Here is a 25153-nt window from a genome sequence, read left to right as displayed (position 1 = left end):
AATTGTTCTGAAGGGTCTGTTTCAGGGCCTGTTAAAAGTCTATGATTCTATGTGGAGTATAAGGTGGAAAACTGAGTCAGTGTTCACTTTTGCAGAAAGACTTAAAAAAGAGAGGGAGGACTGCAGATGCTGGAGATCAGAGTCAAAAAGTGTGGTGCTCGAAAAGCGCAGGGTCAGGCAGCATCCAAGGAGCAGGAGAGTCGATGTTTCAGGTATAAGCCCTTCATCATTGGTCTTACGACTGAAACCTTCCTGATGAAGGGCTTTTCCCCGAAACGTTGATTTTCCTGCTCCTTGGATGCTGCCTGACCTATTTTGCTTTTCCAGCAATACACTCTTGACTCTAATCTCCAGCATCTGCAGTACTCACTTTGGCCTTATGACCAAAATGTCAACTGTCCTACTCCTCAGATGCTGCCTGACCTGCTGTGCTTTTTCAGTGCCACATTTTTTGACACTTAAAAAAAGAGTATTATTTAATGGAGAAAACTGGATAGTTCCAAGGTGCAGAGGAATCTAGGTATTCCCGTGCATGAATTGCAAAATATTAGTATGCAGACACAGCAAGAAATTAAAAAGATTAACGGAATATTATCCTTTGTTACGAGAGGACGGATATCTTCTTTAATTATAGTGTTGGTGATACCACCAAATACTTTGTGCTGTTTTGATTTCCTTACTTAAAGAAGGGTGTTGTCCATCAGAGCATAAGACTTAGGAGCAGGAAAAGGCAATTCAGCCCATAGACTCTGCTCCTCCATTCAATGTAATCGTGACTGATCTGATAAACCACAACTCCACTTTCCTACCTTTTCCCCATAATCCTTAATTGCCTTAATGATTAAAAATCTGTTTACCTCAGCTTTGAATACAGTTGAATACAGAAGTTCCTCGCCCCCACCTCACTTGCCCATGGGGATTACGTTCCAGGACCTACTGCAGAAGCCGTAACCGCAGATTGGAGCGAACCCATTAATTTCAATGGGAAATCTACCTTCCCAGCAGTCTCCTGGTCTCTGGTGCTGGAACGTTCGCTATAATATGCTCCGGCTGTGTTAAACTACGGATAAGTGAAACCACAGGAAATGGTTCCACGGATGTGGGGACCATCCTGTATACTTAATGTTCCAAGCTCTACAGTCCTTTGTGATAAAGAATTTTTGGATTCACTATCCACTGAGAGAAGGAAATTCCTCCTCATCTGTGGTGTCAATGGACAACCCCTCAATCTGAGATTATGTCCTCTAGTCCTCGGCTCTTCTACAAAAGGACAACCTTTCCACATCTACTTTGTCAAGTCACTTAAGAAACTTTATATTTCAACAAAGTTGCCTTCATTCCTCAGAACTCCAAGGAGAACAAGCCCCATGTACTTAACCTCTGCTCAAAGGAACAAATCCATCCATATCTGGGAGTGGCCTCATAAATGTTATTTGGTCTGCTTTCAATGTCGGTATGTCATCTCCTCTGCCCAGAACCCCAGGTCATCTCCTCTGCCCAGAAACCCCAGGTCATCTCCTCTGTCCAGAACCCCAGGTCAGCTCCTCTGCCCAGAAACCCCAGGTCATCTCCTCTGCCCAGAAACCCCAGGTCATCTCCTCTGCCCAGAACCCCAGGTCATCTCCTCTGCCCAGAACCGCAGGTCATCTCCTCTGTCCAGAACCCCAGGTCAGCTTCTCTGCCCAGAAACCCCACGTCATCTCCTCTGCCTAGAAACCCCAGGTCATCTCCTCTGCCCGGAAACCCAGGTCATCTCCTCTGCCCAGAACCCCAGGTCATCTCCTCTGCCCAGAAACCCCAGGTCATCTCCTCTGCCTAGAAACCCCAGGTCATCTCTTCTGCCCAGAAACCCCAGGTCATCTCCTCTGCCCAGAACCCCAGGTCATCTCCTCTGCCCAGAAACCCCAGGTCATCTTCTCTGCCCAGAAACCCCAGGTCACCTCCTCTGCCCAGAAACCCCAGGTCATCTCCTCTGCCCAGAAACCCCAAGTCATCTCCTCTGCCCAGAAACCCCAAGTCATCTCCTCTGCCCGGAAACCCCAGGTCATCTCCTCTGCCCGGAAACCCAGGTCATCTCCTCTGCCCAGAACCCCAGGTCATCTCCTCTGCCCAGAAATCCCTCTCTTACTGCACACCCCAGGTCATCTCGTCTGCCCAGAAACACGTTCTCAAACCACTCCACCATGGACATGCAGGTCCTTGGACTCCTCCATCGCCAGACCGTAGCAACACGATGGCTGGAGGAAGAGCGCCTCATCTTCCGCCTAGGAACCCTCTAACCACAAGGGATGAACTCAGATTTCTCCAGTTTCCTCATTTCCCCTCCCCCCACCTTGTCTCAGTCCCAACCCTCGAACTCAGCACCACCTTCCTAAGGTAAAAACAATGACTGCAGATGCTGGAAACCAGATTTTGGATTAGTGGTTTTCCAGCAACACATTTTCAGCTCTGATCTCCAGCATCTGCAGTCCTCACTTTCTCCTATCATATTCGTTATATTGTATAAGGAGTCCAAACCAGATGTGGTCTGACTAAAGCTGTGTACAATTTTAGTAATATCTCCCTATTTTTATACTCCATTCTCTTTGAAATAAAGGTCGACTTTCCATTTGATTTCCTTATTATCCACTGAATTCGTAAGTTAGCTTTTATGATTTATGGGTGCAAGGATTTCTGAATCTGTATGCTGCACCAATTCATATAGCATCCAGCTCCTCTATTCTTCCAAAGTGAAAGCTTCACACTTTCCAACTTTACAGTCCATCTGCCATGTTTTTACCCATTCGATTAACCTGTGTGTATTCCTCACCCACTTGTCTTTCCACCTATTTTTGTGTCATTCAGACACCTGCTACAGTGCATTCACTGCCCCGACAAGTCATTAATATATATTGTAAATAATGTGGTTGCAGCATTTATCACTGTGGCACATGACTAGTTTCAGGCTGACATCCTGAAAGTACCCCTTTATTCCAACTCTGTCTTTTGTTAGTTAGCCAGTCCTCTGTCTGTGCTAATATACTATCTCCAAAGCTTGGGCTATTATCTCTATATGCAGGTCCTTATCAAACTGTTTCTGAAATATATTACACCCATTGCTTCCCCTTTAGTTTTCCTGCTTGATACCTCCTTAAAGAATTCTGGTAAATATGTCAGGCATGACTTCCTCTTCACAAAGCCATGCTGACTCTGCTTGATCATATAATACATTTTCAATCGCTCTGCTATTATAGCCTTTATAATAGACTATAATGTTTTCCCAAAACGGACATTAAGCCTATAGTTACCCATTTTTGTCTCCTTACCTTTTTAATAAAGATATTATGTCGGCAGTTTCCCAATCCTCTGGGACTTTCCTGAATTTATGAATTCCTGGAAGATGACTACCAGTGCAACCACTATTTCTGTAGCTACTTCCTTTAATATCCTAGGATGCATCCCATCAGGTCTGAGGCACTTAAAGGCTTTTAGCCCCATTCATTTCTCTAGCACTTCTTTTCTGGTAATATTATTATATTTATTTTCTCTTTACCTTTTGGCCCTTGAATATTTAGTAACTTTGGGTTGCTATTTGTGTCTTCTACTATAGAGATTGGCGCCATTTCCTAGTTCCTCATTTTATTTCCCAGTCTCATTCTCTAAGGGGTCTATGTTTCCTTTGGCTTTTCTTTTCCTTTTTATAAAATTAAAGAAACTCTTGCTGCCTGTCTTGATATTACTTGCAAGTTTACCCTCAAGGTTTAATTTCTCTGTCTTTATAATTTTTTAGGTTGTTTTTATTGGTTTTTAAAACTTGCTAAATCCTCTGGCTTGCTACTAATCTTTGCCACATTGATTGTTTTTTCTTTCAGATTGATTCTATCCTTAACTTCCTTGCTTAACCATAACTGGCTTATCTCCTTCCTAGAATCCTCCTCCTTCGCTGCAATATATCTTTGTTGTTAGACATGGACTATTTTCTTAGAAGTTTGCCATTGTTCCTCAACTATCTTTGCTGCTAAATTCCATCTCCAGTTCACTCTAGTCACCTCATCCCTCTGTAACTACCTCCATTTAAGCTTAGCACAGTTGTTTATTGTCCCAAGTTCCTCCCACTCAAACTGAATTTAAATTCTACCATGTTATGCTTACTGTGTCCTAGAGGATCTTTTACTCTGACTTTGTTAATTAACCCTGCCTCATTACACATCACCAGAACCAGATAATTTATTTCTCCAGGAAACTGTCCTGAATACACTCTATGGATTCTTTGTCATGGCTCTCTCTGCCAATCTGACTATCTCAATCTATGTGAAGATTAAAGTCACCCATGATTAATATACTATCTTATATACTATCATACTTATTCCATCCCAAACCATCAATGCCAGTCCACCAACATTTCCTTCCTGCTTGTCCTTTTTAAAAATCACATACCCTTGAATATTTAGATCCCACAACACCAGGTTTATTTGGAAGCACTAGTTTTCGGAGCACTGCTCCTTCATCAGGTAACTAGTGAGGCAGGATCATAAGACAAAGAATTTATAGCACAAGGTCATAGTGTCATGCAACTGATACAATATATTGAACCATCCTAGATTGCTGTTTGTTCAGTATATTGTATCAGTTGCATGACACTATGATCTTGCGTTATAAATTCTGTGTCTTATGATCCTGCCCGACTACCTGTCAAAGGATCAGTGCTCAGAAAGCTAGTGCTTCCAAATAAACCTGTTAGGCTATAACCTGATGCTGTACGATTTTTACTGTGTATGCCCTAGTCCAACACCAGCACCTCCTCATCATTTCAGATCCCTGCAGTGATCTCTCCTTGTGATCATGTCTTTGTAATGGCTATAAGGTCATACCCATTAACCTGTATTTGTGCTGTAACCCATTTAGCTTGTTCCAAATATTACTGAGCAATGAGCTGACAATTCTGTCTTTTTACCATTATTTTCATTTTTGACTCTATTTACTGCTGTTTCTCTGTGTTTGTATACCCTGCCCATTCTTAACTCAGTCAAAACGTATGATGCTGGAAAAGCACAGCCGGTCAGGCAGCATCCGATGAGCAGGAGAGTCGACATTTCAAGCATAAACCCTTCATCAGGAATGTGAGGGGTTCCCAAGGGGGCTGAGAGATAAATGGGAAGGGGGTGGAACTAGGGGCAAGGTAACTGGGAATGCAATAGGTAGATGAAGGTGAGAGGTGATGGTGATAGCTTGGAGCAGTGGGTGGAACGGATAGGTGGGAATGAAGATGGACAGGTAGGACAGTTCAGGAGGGTTGGACCTGGGATAAGGTGGGAGGAGGAGAAATGAGGAAACTGGTGAAATCCACCTTGATCCCCTGTGGTTGGAGGGTACCAAGGCGGACGATGAGACGTTTTTCCTCCAGGTGTCGAGTGTCTGGAATTTGACAGTGGAGGAGGCCCAGGACTTGCATTCCTTGGCAGGGTGGGAGGGGGAGCTGAAGTGTTCAGCCACGGGGCGGTGGGGTTGATTGGTGCGTGTGTACCAGAGATGTTCGCTGAAATGTTCTGCAAGTTGGTGTCCTGTTTCCCCAATGTAAAGGAGACCACATCGAGAGCAACGGACACAGTAGCTGATGTGTGTGGAGGTGCAGGAAAATTTCTGTTGGATGTGCAAGGATTCCCCAGGATCCCGAATGGAGGTGAGGGGAGGAGGTATGGGCACAGGTTTTGTATGTCCCTACCCGCCACTTTCAGCATTCCGCATCTCTGTAAAATTGTGGTTATTTGATTTGTCAGGACACTGGTCCCAGCACAGTTCAAGTGAAACCACAACATCAGAACCACTCCCTTCTACCCAGCACTGTGCCAGTAGCCCATACGTTAAAGTCCATTATACCAGCTCTGATCTTTGAGCCACGCATTTAACTGTTTGACTTTCTTTACCTTATCCCAGTTTACCCTTCATTCAGGAGGTAACCCAGAGATTATTACTTTTGAGGTTCTGCCTTTCAATTTAGGTCCTAACTGTTCAGAGTTTTTCAATGAAACCTCCTTTTTAATCCTGCCAATGTCATTGATACCAATTTGGCCAGTGACCATGAGAACGATGCTCTCCCTCTCTAAGTCTCTCAGCCCTGAGGAGATGTCCTTAACCCTGGGACTGAACAGGTAACTGGGCTCCTGCTCATGGCTGCAGAGAACGTATCTATCCCTTTGATTACAGTGACTCCTACCACTACAACATAGCTATTTCCTTCTTCAACTTGAATGGCTCCCTGTACAAAAGTGCCATAGTCAGTTTGCTCATCCTCCCTGCAGTTCCCACTCTCATCTGCACAGTTTGCAAGAACCTTATAACTGCTGGACAATTGCAGTTCTCGCGCCTGCCTCACAACCACCTGAACTGATCACAGACCAATTTTGAATGACCTAATCAGAACGATATGATTGTCAGATAACTTCCCTTTCCTGATGTGATGCAATGTCTGCAGCTCAGACTCCAGATCCTCAGCTCGGATCTGAAGTTCCTCGAGTTACAAACATTTCCTGCAGATCTTTTCACTCGGGATCACATTGGTGTCCAACAGCTTCCAGGTGTTGCAGGAGCAACACATCACCTGTGTTGTCATCACTGTTGGATTTGATTTAACTTACAAATTAATTACTCGAGATTCCCTGCCCTTTACACTTCATTATACTGATATGTTGTTTTTAATAAACTAAGACAGAAAAAGAATCACCATTATCAATCTAATAGTCATTTTTAAGAAACGAAAGAAGAAGATGCTAGAGACCTAGCATTAACTGAAGACCTGACTTTTATTTTAACAACTAGGAATATTCACCTATTGTACTCACCAATCAGCTTCCTTCCCTTTCCTTGTGTCAAGCTGTGGTTTGTGACATTGCTGTGCAGTTGGCCTCCCTGCAGGTAGGTCATTTAACCCCTCCCACTCACCTCCTGCTGTGCAAAGTTTACTTCTAGCAGTAAACCCAAGATAAAACACCTCTTCCTCACTATGCAACAAGTTTCCATTTTACTAATTGTAGTCATCTCTGAGGGCTGTGGAATCTTAATCATTGTTTCAGACAGAAATAATTACATGTCTGGATACAAATGACCTCATGATATATGGAGATTAGATTAGATTCCCTACAGTGTAGAAACAGGCCCTTCAGCCCAACAAGTCCACACCAACCCTCCGAAGAGCAACCCACCCAGACCCATTCCCTCCTGACTAATGCACTTAACACTATGGGCAATTTAGCATGGCCAATTCCCTTAACCTGCACATCTTAGGATGACACACGCAGATACGGGGAGAATGTGCAAACATTGCACAGATAGTTGTCCGAGGCGGGAATTGAACCCAGGTCCCTGGCGCTGTGAGGCAGCAGTGCTAACCACTGAGCCACTGTGCTGCCCTGCCTAGATATTGTAGGAAAGTGGCATTGAGGTAGATGTCCAGCAATAATTTAATTGGCAGAACAGGCTTGTTGGGTTGAATAAGCTTATTCTTGTTCCTATATTCTTCAGTTTCCATCATAATAACTATTTGTCAGAAAAACTATTGTTTCACCTTCCCTATAATTGTTTTGCTAATGACCTCAGATCTGTGGCCTCACAGTGGGAATGGTTTCTCATTATTTAATCTAACAAAACCATTGATGATTTTGAATAAAAATAAAAGATAATCAAATGTCCCCTGAACCTCCCCTGCTGTAAAAGGAACAAGCCCATCCTCACCGGTCTCTCCACATAACTGAAGTTCTCCATCTTTGGAACCATGCTAATAAGTCTCTGCATTATCTCCCTGGATAGTAGCTTCAAAAGTACGGCACAGTGGGACAGTGGTTAGCACTGCTGCCTCACAGCGCCAGAGACCCGGGTTCAATTCCCGACTCAGGCGACTGACTGTGTGGAGTTTGCACGTTCTCCCCGTGCCTGCGTGGGTTTCCTCCGGGTGCTCCGGTTTCCTCCCACAGTCCAAAGATGTGCAGGTCAGGTGAATTGGCCATGCTAAATTGCCCATAGTGTTAGGTAAGGGGTAAATGTAGGGGTATGGGTGGGTTGCGCTTCGGTGGGGCGGTGTGGACTTGTTGGGCCGAAGGGCCTGTTTCCACACTGTAAGTAATCTAATCTAATCTAAATACTGTACCCAAAATTGAACAGAGTTGTATAGCTATGTCTGATTATACTTTTATAAATATTTAACTTACTTGCTTCTTTGTCACATGTTATGTGCATTGTGGAAAGGACATGACCGGTTGACCCATTGAAAACAACAAATGCTGGACATCATAGTGGGTCAGGCAGCATCCACGGAGAGAGAGCAAGCAAATGTTTCGAGTTTAGATGACTCTTCATCAGAGCTGATAAGAAGTCCATGTCAGCTGTGATGAAGAGTCATCTAGACTTGAAATGTTAGCTTGCTGTCTCCATGGATGCTGCCTGACCTACTGTGATCTCCAGCATTTGATGTTTTCAGTACAGATTCCAGCATCTGCAGTAATTTGCTCCTAAGCTGACTGACCCACTCCTGTTTCTATATTTTTTGACTATAGTTCATGCATAGCTATCGTCCCATAACTTGGTCTGTAGTTTTTAAAAATGTTTTCATGTCTTTATGAAGAAAGGTTGAGGGAGCTAGGGCTTTTCTCATTGGAGCAAAGAAGGATGAGAGGAGACTTGATAGAGGTATACAAGATGTTGACAGGCAGGGATAGAGTGGAAAGCCAGAGATGTTTTTTTCCCAGCGTGGAAATATCTATAACGAGGGTACATAATTTTAAGGTGATTGGAAGGAAGGACTAGAGGAGATGTCCGAGGTCGGTTCTTTAGTCAGTGAGTGATGGGTGTGTGGAATGCACTGTCAGCAGTGGTAGTAGAGTCAGATACATTAGGGACATTTAAGCAATTCTTCGATAGGCACATTGAAAATAGTACAATGAAGTATATGTAGGTTAGTCTGATTTTAGAGTAGGATAAAAGACTGGCACAATATCGAGGGCCAAAGGGCCTGTATTGTGCTGTACTGTTCTATGTTCTGTGTCTGTGGGTGTCACTGGCTAGGCCAGCATTTATTGGCCCAATTGCTCAGAGGGCAGTAAGCTAAGGGTCAAGCTCTTTGCTGTGTCTGGAGTGTTATGAAATTGAAGGCATATACTGTACCTTTAAGAGAATGTGAAAGTTGTTGGCAGTGAGAATTAGCAAGCACCTGTTGTGTGACTGATGAGCAGTCTCAGAATGTACTGGATAGTTGAAAATATGTAAGATTTGGCTGCTATGTTCACTAACCTCTTTGCTAGATTTAAGTTATGCCCCAAGATACTAAAACCCAATCAAATTTGAATTTTATTGTTTTGACAACATCAAACCAATGAGACGATCAGATGTTTGGGGCATAAATAAGCCGGCAATTTGAAAGTTAGCATGAGAAAGAGCGACAACTTGCCATCGAGAGGAAGACTGCCATTAAAAACACTCTCTATCAAAGGTATCTTTTTCATATTAAACATTTTTGCAGCAAAAGACCAAAGATGACCCAGGGAGATCTGCAGCTGAAAGAAGATCAACACCAACAACTACAGCTGCTGGGTGGTTTTGAAAATTAAGTTGATGTAATTTTAATAGGGGCTTGTATTGGAGCAGTATGTTGTTATAGAGTTGGATAACAACCTTTAAGAGAAAAGAGGCTTAGAGTTGTAAATAGTTGTTAAGTTCAGTTTTAGAGTGTAAAGAATAAATTTTTTTTCTTTAAATAGAGGAAGTTGGGAGTTCTGTATCACAGACTTTAACAGATTATAAGGCAAGGTGAGCTTTTCTGGGTGTTTGCTTTAATTAGCAGAAGGGTTCACCTCTGTGTCATAACAGTTTGGGGGTTCAGGTCCAAGATTTGGACAGATTGAGTCAGATCCAATCTGTGATTTGGACAGATTTGGGGTACAAAAGATACCAGCAGATTTAAATACTCGCTGATTAGTATCCTAGATCTTTAAATAAAATGTAGGTGAGACAATTTGTTTAATTTTGGTTACTTGTGATTGGTTAAATTCAAAGTGAGAGAAATGGTTCTTAAGATTGCTAAAGAGGATCTGGGGTTTGAAGATGATTCCCAAATTGGCCAAGGAAGCTCAGAAGAACAGAAAAAAGAGCATACTTTTAGAATTAGCAAAGAGGTTAGATTTGGGTTTAACCAAGGACAAAAGTAAAGCTGAAATTGTAAGGGAGTTACTCAAACACTTAGGTGTGTCAGAGAAGCAGAGAAGTGCAGAAGAGACATAGATGGAGTCATAGAGATGTACAGCATGGAAACAGACCCTTCGGTCCAACCTGTCCATACCGACTAGATATCCCAACCCAATCTAGTCCCACCTGCCAGCACCTGGCCCATATCCCTCCAAACCTTTCCTATTCATATACCCATCCAAATGCCTTTTAAATATTGCAATTGTACCAGCCTCCACCACTTCCTCTGGCAGCTCATTCCATACACGTTACACCTTCTGCATGAGAAAGTTACCCTTTAGGTCCTTTTTATATCTTTCCCCTCCCACCCTAAATGTATGCCTTCTAGTTCTGGACTCCCACACTCAGGGAAAAGACCTTTTCAGTTTACCCGATACCTGTCCTTCATGATATTATAAACCTCTATAACGTCACCCCTCAGCCTCCGACTCTTAAGGGAAAACAGCCCTAGCCTATTCAACTTCTCAATTCCTCCAATCTTTTCAATATCTTTGTATATCTTCTCTGAACCCTTTCAAGTTTCACAAGATTTTTCCGATAGGAAGGAGACCAGAATTGCACGCAATATTCCAAAAGTAGCGGAACCAATGTCCTGTACAGCCGCAAAACTTAAATTACAATTGAGGAAAATGGAGTTTGAAGATAAACAGAGAGAGGAAAAAGAAAGGGAGAGAGAAAGAAAAGGAGAGAGAGGAGAAAGAGAGAGAGAGAAAGAAAAAAGAAGAGAGAAGATTTGTAGCTGAGCAAAGAGAGAAGGAAGCAAGAGAAAGAGAGAGAAGAAAGAGAGCGCGAAAAAGAGAAAAGGAAGAGAAAAGGAGAGAGAATTTGAACTTCAGAAGTTGCGAATTAGTCAGGAAAGTCAAGTTAACAGGATGGAAATGAAGAGAGGAGGCAATGATATACACAAATATGTTAAAACATTGCCACATTTGATGAGAAAGATGTCGAAATCATCTTTATTTCATTTGAAAAATTGGCTAGGCAGATGGAGTGGTCAGAGGACTTGTGAGTAATGCTAGTTCAGGCTAAGCTGGTAGGCAGAGCTAGTGAGGTATTTGCAGCGCTGACAGATGAGGGGTCAGGAGGCTATGAAGATGTCAACCAGGCATTTCTGAGTGCATATGAATTGATACCAGAAGCATATAGACAGTGGTTCAGAAACATAAAGAAGGAACCAGGCCAGACTTGTGTTGAGTTTGAAAGAATTAACCATAGTAAGTTTGGTAGGTGGGTGCGGGCCTTAAAAAAAGATGAGAAAATGAGGACTGCAGATGCTGGAGATCAGGGTTGAGAGTGTGGTGCTGGAAAAGCACAGCAGGTCAGACAGCATCTACGAGCAGGAGAATCAACGTTGCAGAAATAAGCCCTTCATCAGGAATGGATGAAGGTCTTATGCCTGAAACGTCGATTCTCCTGCTCCTCGGATGCTGCCTGACCTGCTGTGCTTTTCCAGCACCATACTCTGGACTCTTAAAAATAGGTAATGCCTATGAGGCTCTAAGAGAAAGTATTCAACTGGAGGAGTTTGAAAACTCACTTCCCGAGATGATAAGAATTCATGTGGATGAACAGAAAGTTCAAGAATGAGAAGAGCAGCAGAGATGGCAGATGAATATACATTCGTGCATCAGGCAAAGTTTAGCTTCAGGCAAGAATTTCATTCTGTGAGGAATATAAATTGGGAGAAGGGGAGATCCTACACTACAAAATAAAGAGTAGAGAACACTGGTAATTGTTTACCACAGGTTAAAAAAGAAATCCAAGGGGGTGGAAAGGAGGTGAATGGCCTCAGGTGTTTCTACTGTGGTAAAGTGGGACACAGTGCTGGTGGTTTAAGAAGGGCAAAAGTGAAAAAGGTGTTTTCGCTGCCAGAAAGTGGGACATGTAAAGATGCAGTGCTGGTCGTTAAAGAAAGGGGAAAAGATGTGGTTAATAAAAAGCTAATCCAGTGGCATTAGTGAAAATAGTAAAGGAGACCCAGTGAAACGTCGAGGAGCTGCAGTGAGTGTCCAGCCTGGAAAGGGGCTGGGTATGGAGTTAGTGCCTGATCTCCACAAAGAATTTGCCTCTGTGGGTAAAGTTTACTCAGAAAGAACGGGGAGAAGGGAAAGAAGTTATAATTTTGAGAAATACAGGATCTAACCAGTCTGTTATTGTAAGAGATGAACATATTAGCACTCTTTCTGACCTGTTACCTGAGAGGTAATTGTGGGCTAGATGGACAGAAATTTAGCGATCCCCTATGTAAGAGCAGGTTGGAGTGCCAAATCCATACTGGGGAAGTAACAGTGGAAGTGATTGACAGAGTTTAGTTCCAGGAATACAATTTGTTCTTGGGAATGATTTAGTAGGATCCAAGGTGGGAGTAACACCCCTTGTTGTGGAGAAGCAAAAGGAAGACCAGGGAATGGAGGACTTAAAAGAAAAATACCCTTGAATTTTCCCAGACTGTGTAGTAACAAGATCCCACTATTATAAGTCACAGCATGAAGAAAAAAACTACTTTTTGAGAAAAAAGAACTATCCCTGATATCTGTCCTCAATCTATCATCCCTCAATTTAAAGCCATGTCCCCTCTTGTTAGCCTTCACCATGCGAGGAGAAAGGCTCTCACTGTCCACCCTAACTATACGTGGATGAATCCTCAGAAAAGAAGGCAGAGAATATTCTTGAGGGTTATTATCTTAAAGATCGAATCCTACAATGAAAATAAAGACCACATGCAGAGGAGAACTGGGCAGAAGTGCATCAGATTGTTTTGCTGGTAGCATACAGATAGGAAGTGTTACAGGTAGCACATGAACTACCAGTAGGAAGTCACCTAGGTGTACGGAAGACTCAAGTAAGGTACAAAACCATTTCTATTGGCCTGGAATGCACAAGGATGTGGTTACCTTTTGCCGTACATGTCATACGTGCCAAATGGTAGGTAAGCCCCAGGCGATAGTAAAACCCGCCCCTTTGTTGCCAATTCCCGCATTTGAAGAACCTTACATGCAGGTTATGTTTGACTGTGTACGTCCCCTCCTGAAAACTAAAAGTGGGAACCAGTAATTGTTAACTATAATGGATGTGTCGACCAGATTTCCGGAGGCAGTTCCATTATGGAGTATTAAGGCAAAAAGGGTGGTAGAGGAGTTAGTAGCTTTCTTCATGTGTATGGGCTACCCAGAGAGATACAATCAGACCAAGGCTAGGTCTGTTTAAGGAGGTTATACAACATTTGAAGCGCGTATCATCCTGAATTCCAGGGACATATAGAAAGGTGGCATCAGACCCTTAATACCATGTTAAGAGCGTACTTGAATGCCGAATATAGAATTAAAGACAGGATTCTTTGCAGTGTGGGCGGACAGCAGGATCTTGGTGTCCAAGTGCATAGATCCCTTGACATTGCCACCCAAGTGGGCGGCACGGTAGCACAGTGGTTATGGGCGGCACGGTAGCACAGTGGTTATGGGCGGCACGGTAGCACAGTGGTTAGCACTGCTGCTTCACAGCGCCAGATACCCGGGTTCAATTCCCGCCTCAGGCGACTCTCTGTGTGGAGTTTGCACATTCTCCCCGTGTCTGCGTGGGTTTCCTCCGGGTGCTCCGGTTTCCTCCCACAATCCAAAAATGTGCAGGGGTTAGGTGAATTGGCCATGCTAAATTGCCCGTAGTGTTAGGTGAAGGGGTAAATGTAGGAGAATGGGTCTGGGTGGGTTACGCTTCGGCGGGTCGGTGTGGACTTGTTGGGCCGAAGGGCCTGTTTCCACACTGTAAGTAATCTAATCTAATCTAATCTAAAAAAAAAGTGGATAGGGCTATTAAGAAAACATATAGTGTTTTGGCTTTCATTAACAGGGGGGTCGAGTTTAAGAGCTGGGAGGTTTTGCTGCAGCTCTATAAAACCCTGGTGAGACCACACTTGGAATATTGTGTCCAGTTCTGTTGCCCTATTATCGCAAAGATACAGAGGTTTTGGAGAGGGTGCAAAGAAGATTTGTCAGGATGCTGCCTGGACTGGAGGGCTTGTCTTATGAAGAGAGGTTGACTAGGCTCGGACTTTTCTCTCCGGGCAGAAGGAGGAAGAGAGGTGATCTGATCAAGGTGTACAAGGTAGTGAGAGGCATGGATTGAGTCGATAGCCAGAGACTTTCCCCAGGGCAGGACTGACTGACGTGAGGGGTCATAGTCTTAATGTATTAGGAGGAAGGTATAGAGGAGACATCAGAGGTAGGTTCTTTACACAGAGAGTTGTGAGTGCATGGAATGCATTGCCAGCGGTGGTGGTGGAAGCAGAGTCATTGGGGACATTTAAGTGACTGGTGGGCATGCACATGGACAGCAGTGAATTGAGGGGTGCGTAGGTTAGGTTGTTTTATTTTAGTTTAAGATTAATCCTTGGCGCAACATCGTGGGCTGAAGGGCCTGCTCTGTGCTGTACTTTTCTCTGTTCTATGTTCTGTCAGGATTTCCCCAATGATTGAGATAAAGGTATCCCATTCATATTGTTTGCCATTAGAGTTGCCATTAGGGTGGTGCAGGCTCGAAGGGCAGAATGGCCTACTCCTGCACCTATTGTCTATTGCCCCAAATGAATCTACTTAGTTGATTCCCTTTTAGTTAATATTCAGACATGAAGTGAGACGCCCTTTGAAAATACTTAAAGAGAAATTGACAGGACCGAAGTCAGAGGTCTCACACTCGGATTATGTATCTGAGGTGAGGGTGAAATTAAATCGGGTAGGTGAGTTAGCTAAACAGCACCTGAACAGGGCACAGCATAGAATGAAGCAGGTGGCAGATAAAAACTCTGAAATTTGGACATTTTATCCGTGAGGATGATGTTTCAGTATTATTATCAGTGTTAGGAGATCCCTTAAAAGCCAGGTTTAGTGGTCCCTGCCAAATTGAGAAAAAATTGAGTCAGATAAACTATCTAGTAAAGATGCTGGATAGAAAAAACTGTATCGGGTATGTCATGTGAATGTGTTGCAATCATATAATAGAAAGAGGGAACTGGAGGAACAGGTGTTAGTTACTACCCTGCAGTGTGAGGATTCAAATCCAGATGTTGTGGAGTTTGATGTCCCTCAAAATAATGACTAAGTCCCTGAGGAGTGGGATAGGTGAGTGAGCTATCTGCCTCAGGAGCAAAGAACCCAGTTGAAAGGTTGGTTGCAGCAGTATGCAGACACATGCAGGAATAAGATGGGGAGGACTAATGCTATTGTGCATGTGGTGGAAGTTGGAAATGCTGTTCTGATAAAACAACACGCGTACAGACTTAATCCTTTCAAAGCCACACAGATTCAGTGCTCAATGAAGATATCAGCGAACCGAGTCAGAGTGAATGGAATCCGGCGATCGTGTTTGTTCCCAAACCAGGCGGTACTCAACGATTTAGTGTGGACTATCGGAAGGTTAACGCCATAACAAAATCGACTCATACCCAATACCAAGATTGGAGGACTTCTAGAGAAAGTTGGATAAGCCAGTTACATCACAAAGTTGGACTTAGTGCGTGGTTATTGGCAGGTACCTTTATCAGAGAAAGTGAAAGAAGTTTCTGTGTTTGTAACCCCACATGGGTTATACCAATTCAATGTGATGTCCTTTGGAATGAAGAACACACTGGCCACATTCCAAAGACTCATAAACAGAGGTGTGGCTGGATTAACAAACTGTGGAGTCTATCTGGATGATGTGGTGATCTTTAGTGAGTTATGGAAAGATCACATGGTACAGTACACAGAGCTCTTTAAACTATTCAGAGAAACAGAACTGGTAATAAACTTAAAGAAAACGGAATTTGCGAAAGCAGATTGTTCTTGAGATATAACATCAGTCATGGAAGGTTGACCCCACAGAATGCAAAGACAAAGGCCATCGAGGAATTTCCACAATCAACCTTGAAGAAAGGTGCTTTGATTTTTTTGGACTAAGTGGATTCTACCGGAAGTTTATTCCAAACTTCAGCAGCGTAGTGGCACTGCTAACAGATTTACTGAAGAAGAACTCAAAATTTTGGTGGACAGGACAATGCTAGGAGGCATTTGACAATTTAAAAGCAGTATTAACTGCCACACCAGTTTTAGCTACACCAAAGGCATATACTGTACCTTTAAGAAAGGGTGAAAGTTGTTGGCGGTGAGAGTTTGCAGGCACCTGTCATGTGACTGACTAGCAGTCTCAGAGTGTACTGGACAATTGAAAATATGTAACACTTGGCTGCTATTGTTCACAACAGTTTGAATTGAACCAATCAGTTTAAATTATGCCCCAGGATACTAAAACCCAATTGATTTTGAAATTTACTGTTTTGACAAATTCCCCCCCCCCAAATGAGACGATCAGATGTTTTGGATATAAATAAGCCAGCAGTTTGAGAATTAGCCTGAGAGAGAGCTACAACCTGCCATCTAGAAAAAGACTTCAATTCAAAACACTCTCTATCAAAGGTAGCTTTTTCATATGAAACATTTTTGCAGCAAAAGACCAAAGATGACCTAGGGAGATCTGCAGCTGAAAGAAGATCAACACCAACAACTACAGCTGCTGGGTGGTTTTGAAAATTAAGTTGATGTAATTTTAATAGGGGCTTGTATTGGAGCAGTATGTTGTTATAGAGTTGGAGGTAGATAACAACCTTTAAGAGAAAGGAGGCTTAGAGTTGTAAATAATTGTTAAGTTCAGTTTTAGAGTTTAAAGAATAAATTGATTTTTTTTCTTTAAATAGAGGAAGTTGGGAGTTCTCTATCACTCAGACTTTAACAGATTATGAGGCAAGATGATCTTTTCTGGGTGTTTGTTTTAATTAGCAGAAGCGTTCACCCCCCCGTGTTGTAACAGGAGTCACATGTAGACCGGACCAGGTAACGACGGCTGATTTCCATCCTAAAGGACAGCAGTGGCCTGATTGTATTTGTGATAATTGGCATAGTAACCATTATTTTAGCCTTTCTTTCCTGATTTTTAAACTGTATTCTGATTGCATCATCTACCACGATAGCATTTAAATCCATAACTCCAGAATGTTAGTGTGGGGTTCTGCATTATAGCTGTACTAGCCCAGTGACATTGCCTCAATGCTACTACCTCCTAGAGCAATAGCCATGTTTCTTCCATTCTTGCTTCCCACTCAATGGCTCCTGTACTTGTATTTCTGTTTTTCAGCATTGTGAAGCACTACCAGCACAGCCGATGCCGATATCAGCCACAGCAGTCCAGTGTCACGACTGTCATCAAGTCTTATAGATGGGATGTGAGATATGCTCCAGCACTGAGCGACATTATCTGGTAGGATTCAAATTCCTGTGAAGCAACATTTGCAAGTCAGGATAGCGTGTTGCTTGGAGGGGAACTTGCTTGCGGTTATCTTCCCATGTATCTGCTGCCCCTGTCCTTTTAGATGGTTGTGGACATGGGGTTTTGAGAGTGCTACTGAAGGAACCTTGGTGAATTGTTGAAGTGCATCCTTTGGGTGATACAAACTGGATCCATTTCCATTGGTAGTATAGGGAGTGAATGATTAATGTGATGCCTGTTAACAAAAATTGAAGTGTGGAGAATTACAATAAACTTAATTGGCTTTGATAGGAAATTACTTAAGACATCAGAACAAAATGTGGGGATAATGATTGAGAACTGGTTGTTCTGCTATAATGTGACAGCTGCATTTCTCTGCAACCTTATACTGTAGAAAATCGCGCTATAGAAAACCACTATAGAGAATTGTTCTGTAGAAGATCACTATAGAAAATCATTGTACCTGTTCAGTTGAAAGTTTGTGTTTTCCAAACAGCATCCACAATTTGTCAATAGTGTTATAGCCAATTCATGTTGACAAACCAGAACAACTGTACTTTGATTCATGAGAAGTGCCAGAAATCTTTTCTCGGGCCCCAGCTTATCACTATCTTTCTGAATAACTAAGTAAATAGTGCAGTTGAGCTGAGAACATAGAATCAAGAATCACAGAATTGTTATAGCATAGAAGGAGACCATTTGGCCCATCATCTGTGTAACCGCTCTTCAGATGAACCTCATTGCCTGCTTTTTCCCCACACATCTGCACACCATTTCTATCCAAATAACCATCCGATGTCCTCTTGAATGCCTGAGTTGAACCTGCCTCTGCTATATTTCTAGGCAGTGTCGTCCAAATCCTAATTACACAGTAAATGAAGAAGTTTTTTTCTTGCAATACTCTAACTTCTTATGCATATCACTCAGATTTGTGCCCTCTCTTATTTGTTCCTTTAATAAGTGGAAATATCTTCTCCATTTCTACTCTATCCAGCCTGCTCATGATTTTGAAAACCTCTATCAAATCTCCTCTCAGCCTTCTCTCATACTTCTATCCTCAAAACTGAAGTTTCTCATTTCTTGAACCATTCTTGTAAAATTGCTTCTGTCCTCTTTCCAATGAATTCATATCTTTCCTTTCATGTGGTGACCGCTACTGCACACAGTACGCCAGCTGAAGTCTAACATATACCTTGTACAAGTTCAGCATCATCTCGTTGTTCTTGTACTCAATGCCCCTCATAAAGCCAAGGACACTGTATACTTTATTAACATGATTAGATATAGGAGCAGAATTTGGCTCATTGAGTCTTCTCCACCGTTTGACAATGGCTGATACATTTCTCAAACTCATTCTTCTCCTCATAACCTTTAATTTCTTTACTAATCAAGAACCTAACTATCTCTGTCTTAAATGCATTCAATGATTTGGTCTCCACAGCCTTCTATGACAATGAGATCTACAGATTCACCACCCTCTGACTGAAATAATTCCTCATCATCTCAGTTCGAAAGAATCATCTCTTCTGATGCTGTGTCCTCTGTCCTAGCTTTCTTACTTGTGGAAACATCTTGTCCACAACCACTGTATCCTGACCTTTCAGTATTCTGTACATTTCAATCAGATCCCTCCTCATCCTTCTAAATTCCATCATGTACAGACCCAGAGTCCTCAAGTTCTCCTCGTATGACAAACCCATCATTCCTAGGATCTTTCTTCTGAACCTCCTCTGGACCCTTTCCAAGGCCAACACATCCTTCCTTAGATATGAGGCCCAAAATTGCTCACAATATTCCAAAAACTCCCTCCACCTGTCCTGCCACCTTCAATGATCTGTTCATATATATTCCCAATTCCCTCTGCTCCTGCATCTCCTATAGAATTGAATTCCTTATTTTATATTGCCTGTCAAAGTTCTTCCTACCAAAGTACATCACCTCACATTTCTCTGTATTGAACTTCATCTGCCACCCATCTGCCACTCCACCACCTTAACATAGAAACATAGGAGCAGAGGTAAGCCATTTGACATCTAAAGCCTGCTTTGCTATTCAATATGATCATGGTTAATCATTGAGCTCAATACCCCAATCCTGCCCTTCCCATAAACAAAGTTGCTCCTTCTTGTAAATGTAATGTTTTGGCCTCAACCACTTCCTCTGATAGTGAATTCAACTGGGTTATCATCTCTGGGTGAAGACATTTCTCCTCATCTCAGTCTGAAAAGGTTTACCTCTGATCCTTAAACTATGACCCCTGGTTTTACACTCCCTCACCATTGGGGATCTCCTTCCTGCATCTAACCTGTCCAATCATGTTAGAATTTTATAGGTTTCTGTGAGATCCTCCATCATTCTTCAAAACTCCAGTGAGTACAATCCTAGCCAACTCGGTCTCTCCTCCTATGTCAGTCCTGCCATCCCAAGAGTCAATTTGGTAAACCTTTGCTGCATTCCCTCTAAAATAAGAACATTCTTCCTCAGATAAGGTGACACAGTATTTGAGATGTGGCTTCCCCCATGTCCTGCATAATTGCAGTAAGACATTCTTGTTCCTGTACATGAATCCTCTCACTATGAAAGCCAACATACTGTTTACCTCCTTTACTGCCTGCTGCATCTGAGCACTTACTTTCAGCAACTGGTGCATAAGGACACCCAGATCCTGATGATCATTCTCATCTCTCAAGTTACAGCCATTCAGATAATATTCTGCCTTCCTATTTTTGCTACCATAATGGATAACATCACATTTATCCAATGTATATTGCATTTTGCCCTCCATTAACCCACTCAGTCAACATGCCCAAATCACACTGCTACATCTTTGCATCCCACCTCACGGTTCACCGTTCCACCCAGTTTTATGTCATCTCCAAATTTTGAGATGTTATGTTTAGTTCCCTCATTGAAGCCAAATAAATCTCTTATCATGTATTGTGAATAACTGGAGTCCTAATACTGAACCCTGCAGTACCGCCCAAGTCACTACCTGCCATTCAAAAAGAGACTCATTCATTCCGATTCTTTGTTTCCTATCTGCTAATCAGTTTTTATCCATCTCAATAACTATCCCAACTCATTTGCTTTAATTTTATACGTTAATCTCTTATGTGGGACTTTTGTTGAAAGACTTCTGAAAGTCCAAATAACCAATATTGACTGGCGCCCCTTGAACTCTACTTGTTACATCCTCAAAGAATTCCAGTAGATTTGTCAAGGATGATTTCCCTTCGTAAATCCATGCTGACTTGTCAATGTCCTTTTGAATTTCTACAATGTCCTCCTCAAAGTTTACAATTCTTGCAAGTTTTGTGTCAATTGACCCTGCATATCAAGCTCTAGATCATTAATACATACCAAAAAAACAAGGGTCCAAATAAAGACCTCTGGTGAACTTCACTACAAACCTTCCCCAGCCTGAAAATATCCATTTACCATTACTATGTTTCCTATTACTCAGCCAATTTTCTATCTGTGTTGATACTATTCCTTTTATATCATGGTCTATCATTTTTCCTCACAAGTCTGTTGTATAACACCAGTCTAAATATCTTCTGAAGATCCATGACTACCATGTCAACAGTGTTACTCTCATCAAGGCTTTCTGTTACCTCTTCAAAGAATTTCTGCAAGTTATTTAAACATGATTTCCCCTCAGAGTTTCATATTATCCTGTCCATATCTTTTTCCATTTGACTACTAATTCTGTGCTGAGTAATTGTTTCTAGGAGTTTTCCCACAATTAAAGTTAAATTAACTGGCCTACAATTGCTGGGGTTATCCTTATAACCCTTCTTAAACAAGGCAGTAATGTCAGCAATTCTCTTGTCTTCTGGCAACTACTCTGAGTCTAGGGAAGACGGAAAAGTTTTTGCCATTACTTTCTTCAAATTCCAGGTGGACACATGGGTATGATATGACAGCTATCATTGCAACCTGGATTAAAGAAGGTAGGAATTGCAGTTCAACATTCCTTATCTCAGGATTTTAGTTGGATGGAAAAATAGAGATTACAACAGAGAAATGCAATATTGAAGAAGAGAGGAAAGGCTGGAAAGATCAATCCATATGCTGCCTGGACTGTAATGGCACTAGTACTGGTGTTCCTGTATGGTAATGGTGCTAATGTTGGTGTTCCTGGACTGAAACAGTGCTGGTATGGATTTGCCTGGGCTGGAATGGTGCTGGTGTGGGTGTAGCTGGACTGTACTGGTGCTAGTGTGGGTGTGCACGGGCCATAACGGTGCTAGTGTCGGTGTGCCTGGACTATAATGGTGCAGATGTGGGTGTTCCTGGACAGTAACACTGCTGGTGTGGGTGTGCCTGGGCTGTAACGGTGCTAGTGTGGGTGTGCCAAGGCTGTAACGGTGCTAGTCTGGGTGTGCCTGGGCTGTAACTGTGCTAGTGTGGGTGTGCACGGGCTATAACGGTACTAGTGTGGGTGTGCCTGGGCTGTAAATGTGCTAGTGTGGGTGTGCACGGGCTGTAACGATGCTAGTGTGGGTGTGCATGGGCTGTAGCGGTGCTAGTGTGTGTGTGCCTGGGATGTAACGGTGCTAGAGTGGGTGCGCATGGGCTGTAATGCTGCTAGTGGGGGTGTGCACGGGCTGTAACGCAGCTAGTCTGGGTGTGCACGGGCTGTAACGCAGCTAGTCTGGGTGTGCACGGGCTGTAACAGTGCTAGTGTGGGTGTGCCTGGGCTGTAACGCTGCTAGTGTGGATGTGCAAGGGCTGTAGCGGTGCTAGTGTGGGTGTGCATGGGCTGTAACGGTACGAGTGTGGGTGTGCCTGGGCTGTAACGGTACTAGTGTGGGTGTGCACGGGCTGTAACGGTACGAGTGTGGATGTGCCTGGGCTGTCACGTTACTAGTGTGTGTGTGCCTGGTCTGTAACGGTGCTAGAGTGGGTGTGCATGGGCTGTATCGCTGCTAGTGTGGGTGCATGGGATGTAACGCTGCAAGTGTGGGTGTGCCTGGGCTGTAACGCTGCTAGTGTGGATGTGCAAGGGCTGTAGCAGTGCTAGTGTGGGTGTGCATGGGCTGTAACGGTGCAAGTGTGGGTGTGCCTGGGCTATAACGGCACTAGTGTGGATGTGCCTGGGCTGTAACGGTACTAGTGTGGGTGTGCCTGGGCTGTAACGATACTAGTGTGGGTGTGCACGGGCTGTAACAGTGCTAGTGTGGATGCGCATGGGCTGTAACAGTGCTAGTGTGGGTGTGCCTGTGCTGTAACGGTGCTAGAGTGGGAGTGCATGGGCTGTAACGCTGCTAGTGTGGGTGTGCATGGGATGTAACGCTGCTAGTGTGGGTGTGTCTGGGCTGTAACGCTGCTAGTGTGGATGTGCAAGGGCTGTAGCGGTGCTAGAGTGGGTGTGCACGGGCTGTAACGGTGCAAGTGTGGGTGTGCACGGGCTATAACGGCACTCGTGTGGGTGTGCCTGGGCTGTAACGGTACTAGTGTGGGTGTGCCTGGGCTGTAACGATACTGGTGTGGGTGTGCACGGGCTGTAACGGTGCTAGTGTGGCTGTGCACGGGCTGTAACGGTACTAGTGTGGGTGTGCCTGGGCTGTAACGATATTAGTGTGGGTGTGCCTGGGCTGTAACTGTACTAGTGTGGGTGTGCACGTGCTGTAACGCTGCTAGTGTGGCTGTGCACGGGCTGTAACGGTACTAGTGTGGGTGTGCCTGGGCTGTAACGGTACCAGTGTGGGTGTGACTAGGCTGTAACAGTGCTAGTGTGGGTGTGCCTGGGCTGTAACGGTGCTAGAGTGGGTGTGCCTGGGCGGTAACAGTGCTAGTGTGGGTGTGCACGGGCTGTAACAGTGCTAGTGTGGGTGTGCTGGAGCTGTAACAGTGCTAGTGTGGGTGTGCCTGTGCTGTAACGGTACTAGTGTGGGTGTGCCTGGGCTGTAACGATATTAGTGTGGGTGTGCCTGGGCTGTAACAGTCCTAGTGTGGGTGTGCCTGGGCTGTAACGGTGCAGAGTGGGTGTGCACGGGCTTCATGCTGCTAGTGTGGGTGTGCACGGGCTGTAACGGTGCAGAGTGGGTGTGCACGGGCTTCATGCTGCTAGTGTGGGTGTGCACGGGCTGGAACAGTGCTAGTGTAGGTGTGCCTGGGCTGTAACGGTACTAGTGTGGGTGTGCCTGGGCTGTAACGGTACCAGTATGGGAGTGACTAGGCTGTAACGGTGCTAGTGTGGGTGTGCCTGGGCTGTAACAGTGCTAGAGTGGGTGTGCCTGGACTGTAACGGTGCTAGTGTGGGTGTGCACGAGCTCTAACAGTGCTAGTGTGGGTGTGCACGGGCTGTAATGCTGCTAGTGTGGGTGTGCACGGGCTGTAACGATGCTAGTGTGGGTGTGCATGGGCTGTAACAGTGCTAGTGTGGGTGTGCAGGGGCTGTAACGCTGCTAGTGTGGGTGTGCATGGGATGTATTGCTGCTGGTGTGGGTGTGCCTGAGCTGTAACAGTGCTAGTGTGGGTGTGCCTGGGCTGTAAGGGTGTTAGTTTGGATGTGCACGGGCTGTAACAGTGCTAGTGTGGGTGTGCCTGGGCTGTAACAGTGCTAGTGTGGGTGTGCACAGGCTGTAACAGTGCTAGTGTGGGTGTGCTGGAACTGCGACAGTGCTAGTGTGGCTGTGCACGGGCTGTAACGGTACTAGTGTGGGTGTGCCTGTGCTGTAACGGTACCAGTATGGGAGTGACTAGGCTGTAACGGTGCTAGTGTGGGTGTGCCTGGGCTGTAATGGTGCTAGAGTGGGTGTGCCTGGACTGTAACGGTGCTAGTGTGGGTGTGCACGAGCTCTAACAGTGCTAGTGTGGGTGTGCAGGGGCTGTAAAGCTGCTAGTGTGGGTGTGCACGGGATGTATTGCTGCTGGTGTGGGTGTGCCTGAGCTGTAACAGTGCTAGTGTGGGTGTGCCTGGGCTGTAAGGGTGTTAGTTTGGATGTGCACGGGCTGTAACAGTGCTAGTGTGGGTGTGCTGGAGCTGTAACTGTGCTAGAGTGGGTGTGCATGGGCTGTAACGCTGCTAGGGTGGGTGTGCACGGGCTGTAACGCTGCTAGTGTGGGTGTGCACGGGCTGTAACAGTGTTAGTGTAGGTGTGCCTGGGCAGTAACGCTGCTAGTGTGGGTGTGCCGGGGCTCTAACGGTGCTAGTGTGGGTGTGGACGGGCTTTAACAATGCTAGTGTGGGTGTGCACAGGCTGTAACTGTGCTAGTGTGGGTGTGCCCGGGCTATAACGGCGCTAGTGTGGGTGTGCCTGGGCTGTAACGGTACTAGTGTGGGTGTGCACGGGCTGTAACAGTGCTAGTGTGGGTGTGCACGGGCTGTAACGCTGCTCGTGTGGGTTGCACGGGCTGCAACAGTGCTAGTGTGGGTGTGCCTGGGATGTAACGGTGCCAGTGTGGGTTTGCCTGGGCTGTAACGGTGCCAGTGTGGGTGTGCACGGGCTGTAACAGTGTTAGTGTGGGTGTGCACGGGCTGTAACGCTGCTCGTGTGGGTTGCACGGGCTGTAACAGTGCTAGTATGGGTGTGCCTAGGATGTAACGGTGCTAGTGTGGGTGTGCACGGGCTGTAACAGTGTTAGTGTGGGTGTGCACGGGCTGTAACAGTGTTAGTGTGGGTGTGCACGGGCTGTAACAGTG

General features: G+C 44.5%; 1 protein-coding gene across 4 annotated transcripts in view; it reads left to right on the top strand.

Moving 5' to 3' along the window:
• tmem63c (transmembrane protein 63C) overlaps positions 1 to 25153 on the top strand; it is a 312913-nt gene that overhangs the window by 139744 nt on the left and 148016 nt on the right. For all 4 annotated transcript variants that reach the window (XM_043701473.1, XM_043701472.1, XM_043701470.1 and 1 more), the window contains one exon: positions 17371 to 17493. In XM_043701473.1, coding sequence (XP_043557408.1) covers positions 17371 to 17493 — 123 coding nt within the window. The remainder of the gene's footprint in view (positions 1 to 17370; positions 17494 to 25153) is intronic.

The sequence above is a fragment of the Chiloscyllium plagiosum genome, chromosome 12, assembly GCF_004010195.1.
Source record: "Chiloscyllium plagiosum isolate BGI_BamShark_2017 chromosome 12, ASM401019v2, whole genome shotgun sequence".
NCBI lineage: Eukaryota > Metazoa > Chordata > Chondrichthyes > Orectolobiformes > Hemiscylliidae > Chiloscyllium > Chiloscyllium plagiosum.
Note: the sequence above shows the minus strand (reverse complement) of the source record. Positions and strands in the feature narration are given on the sequence as shown.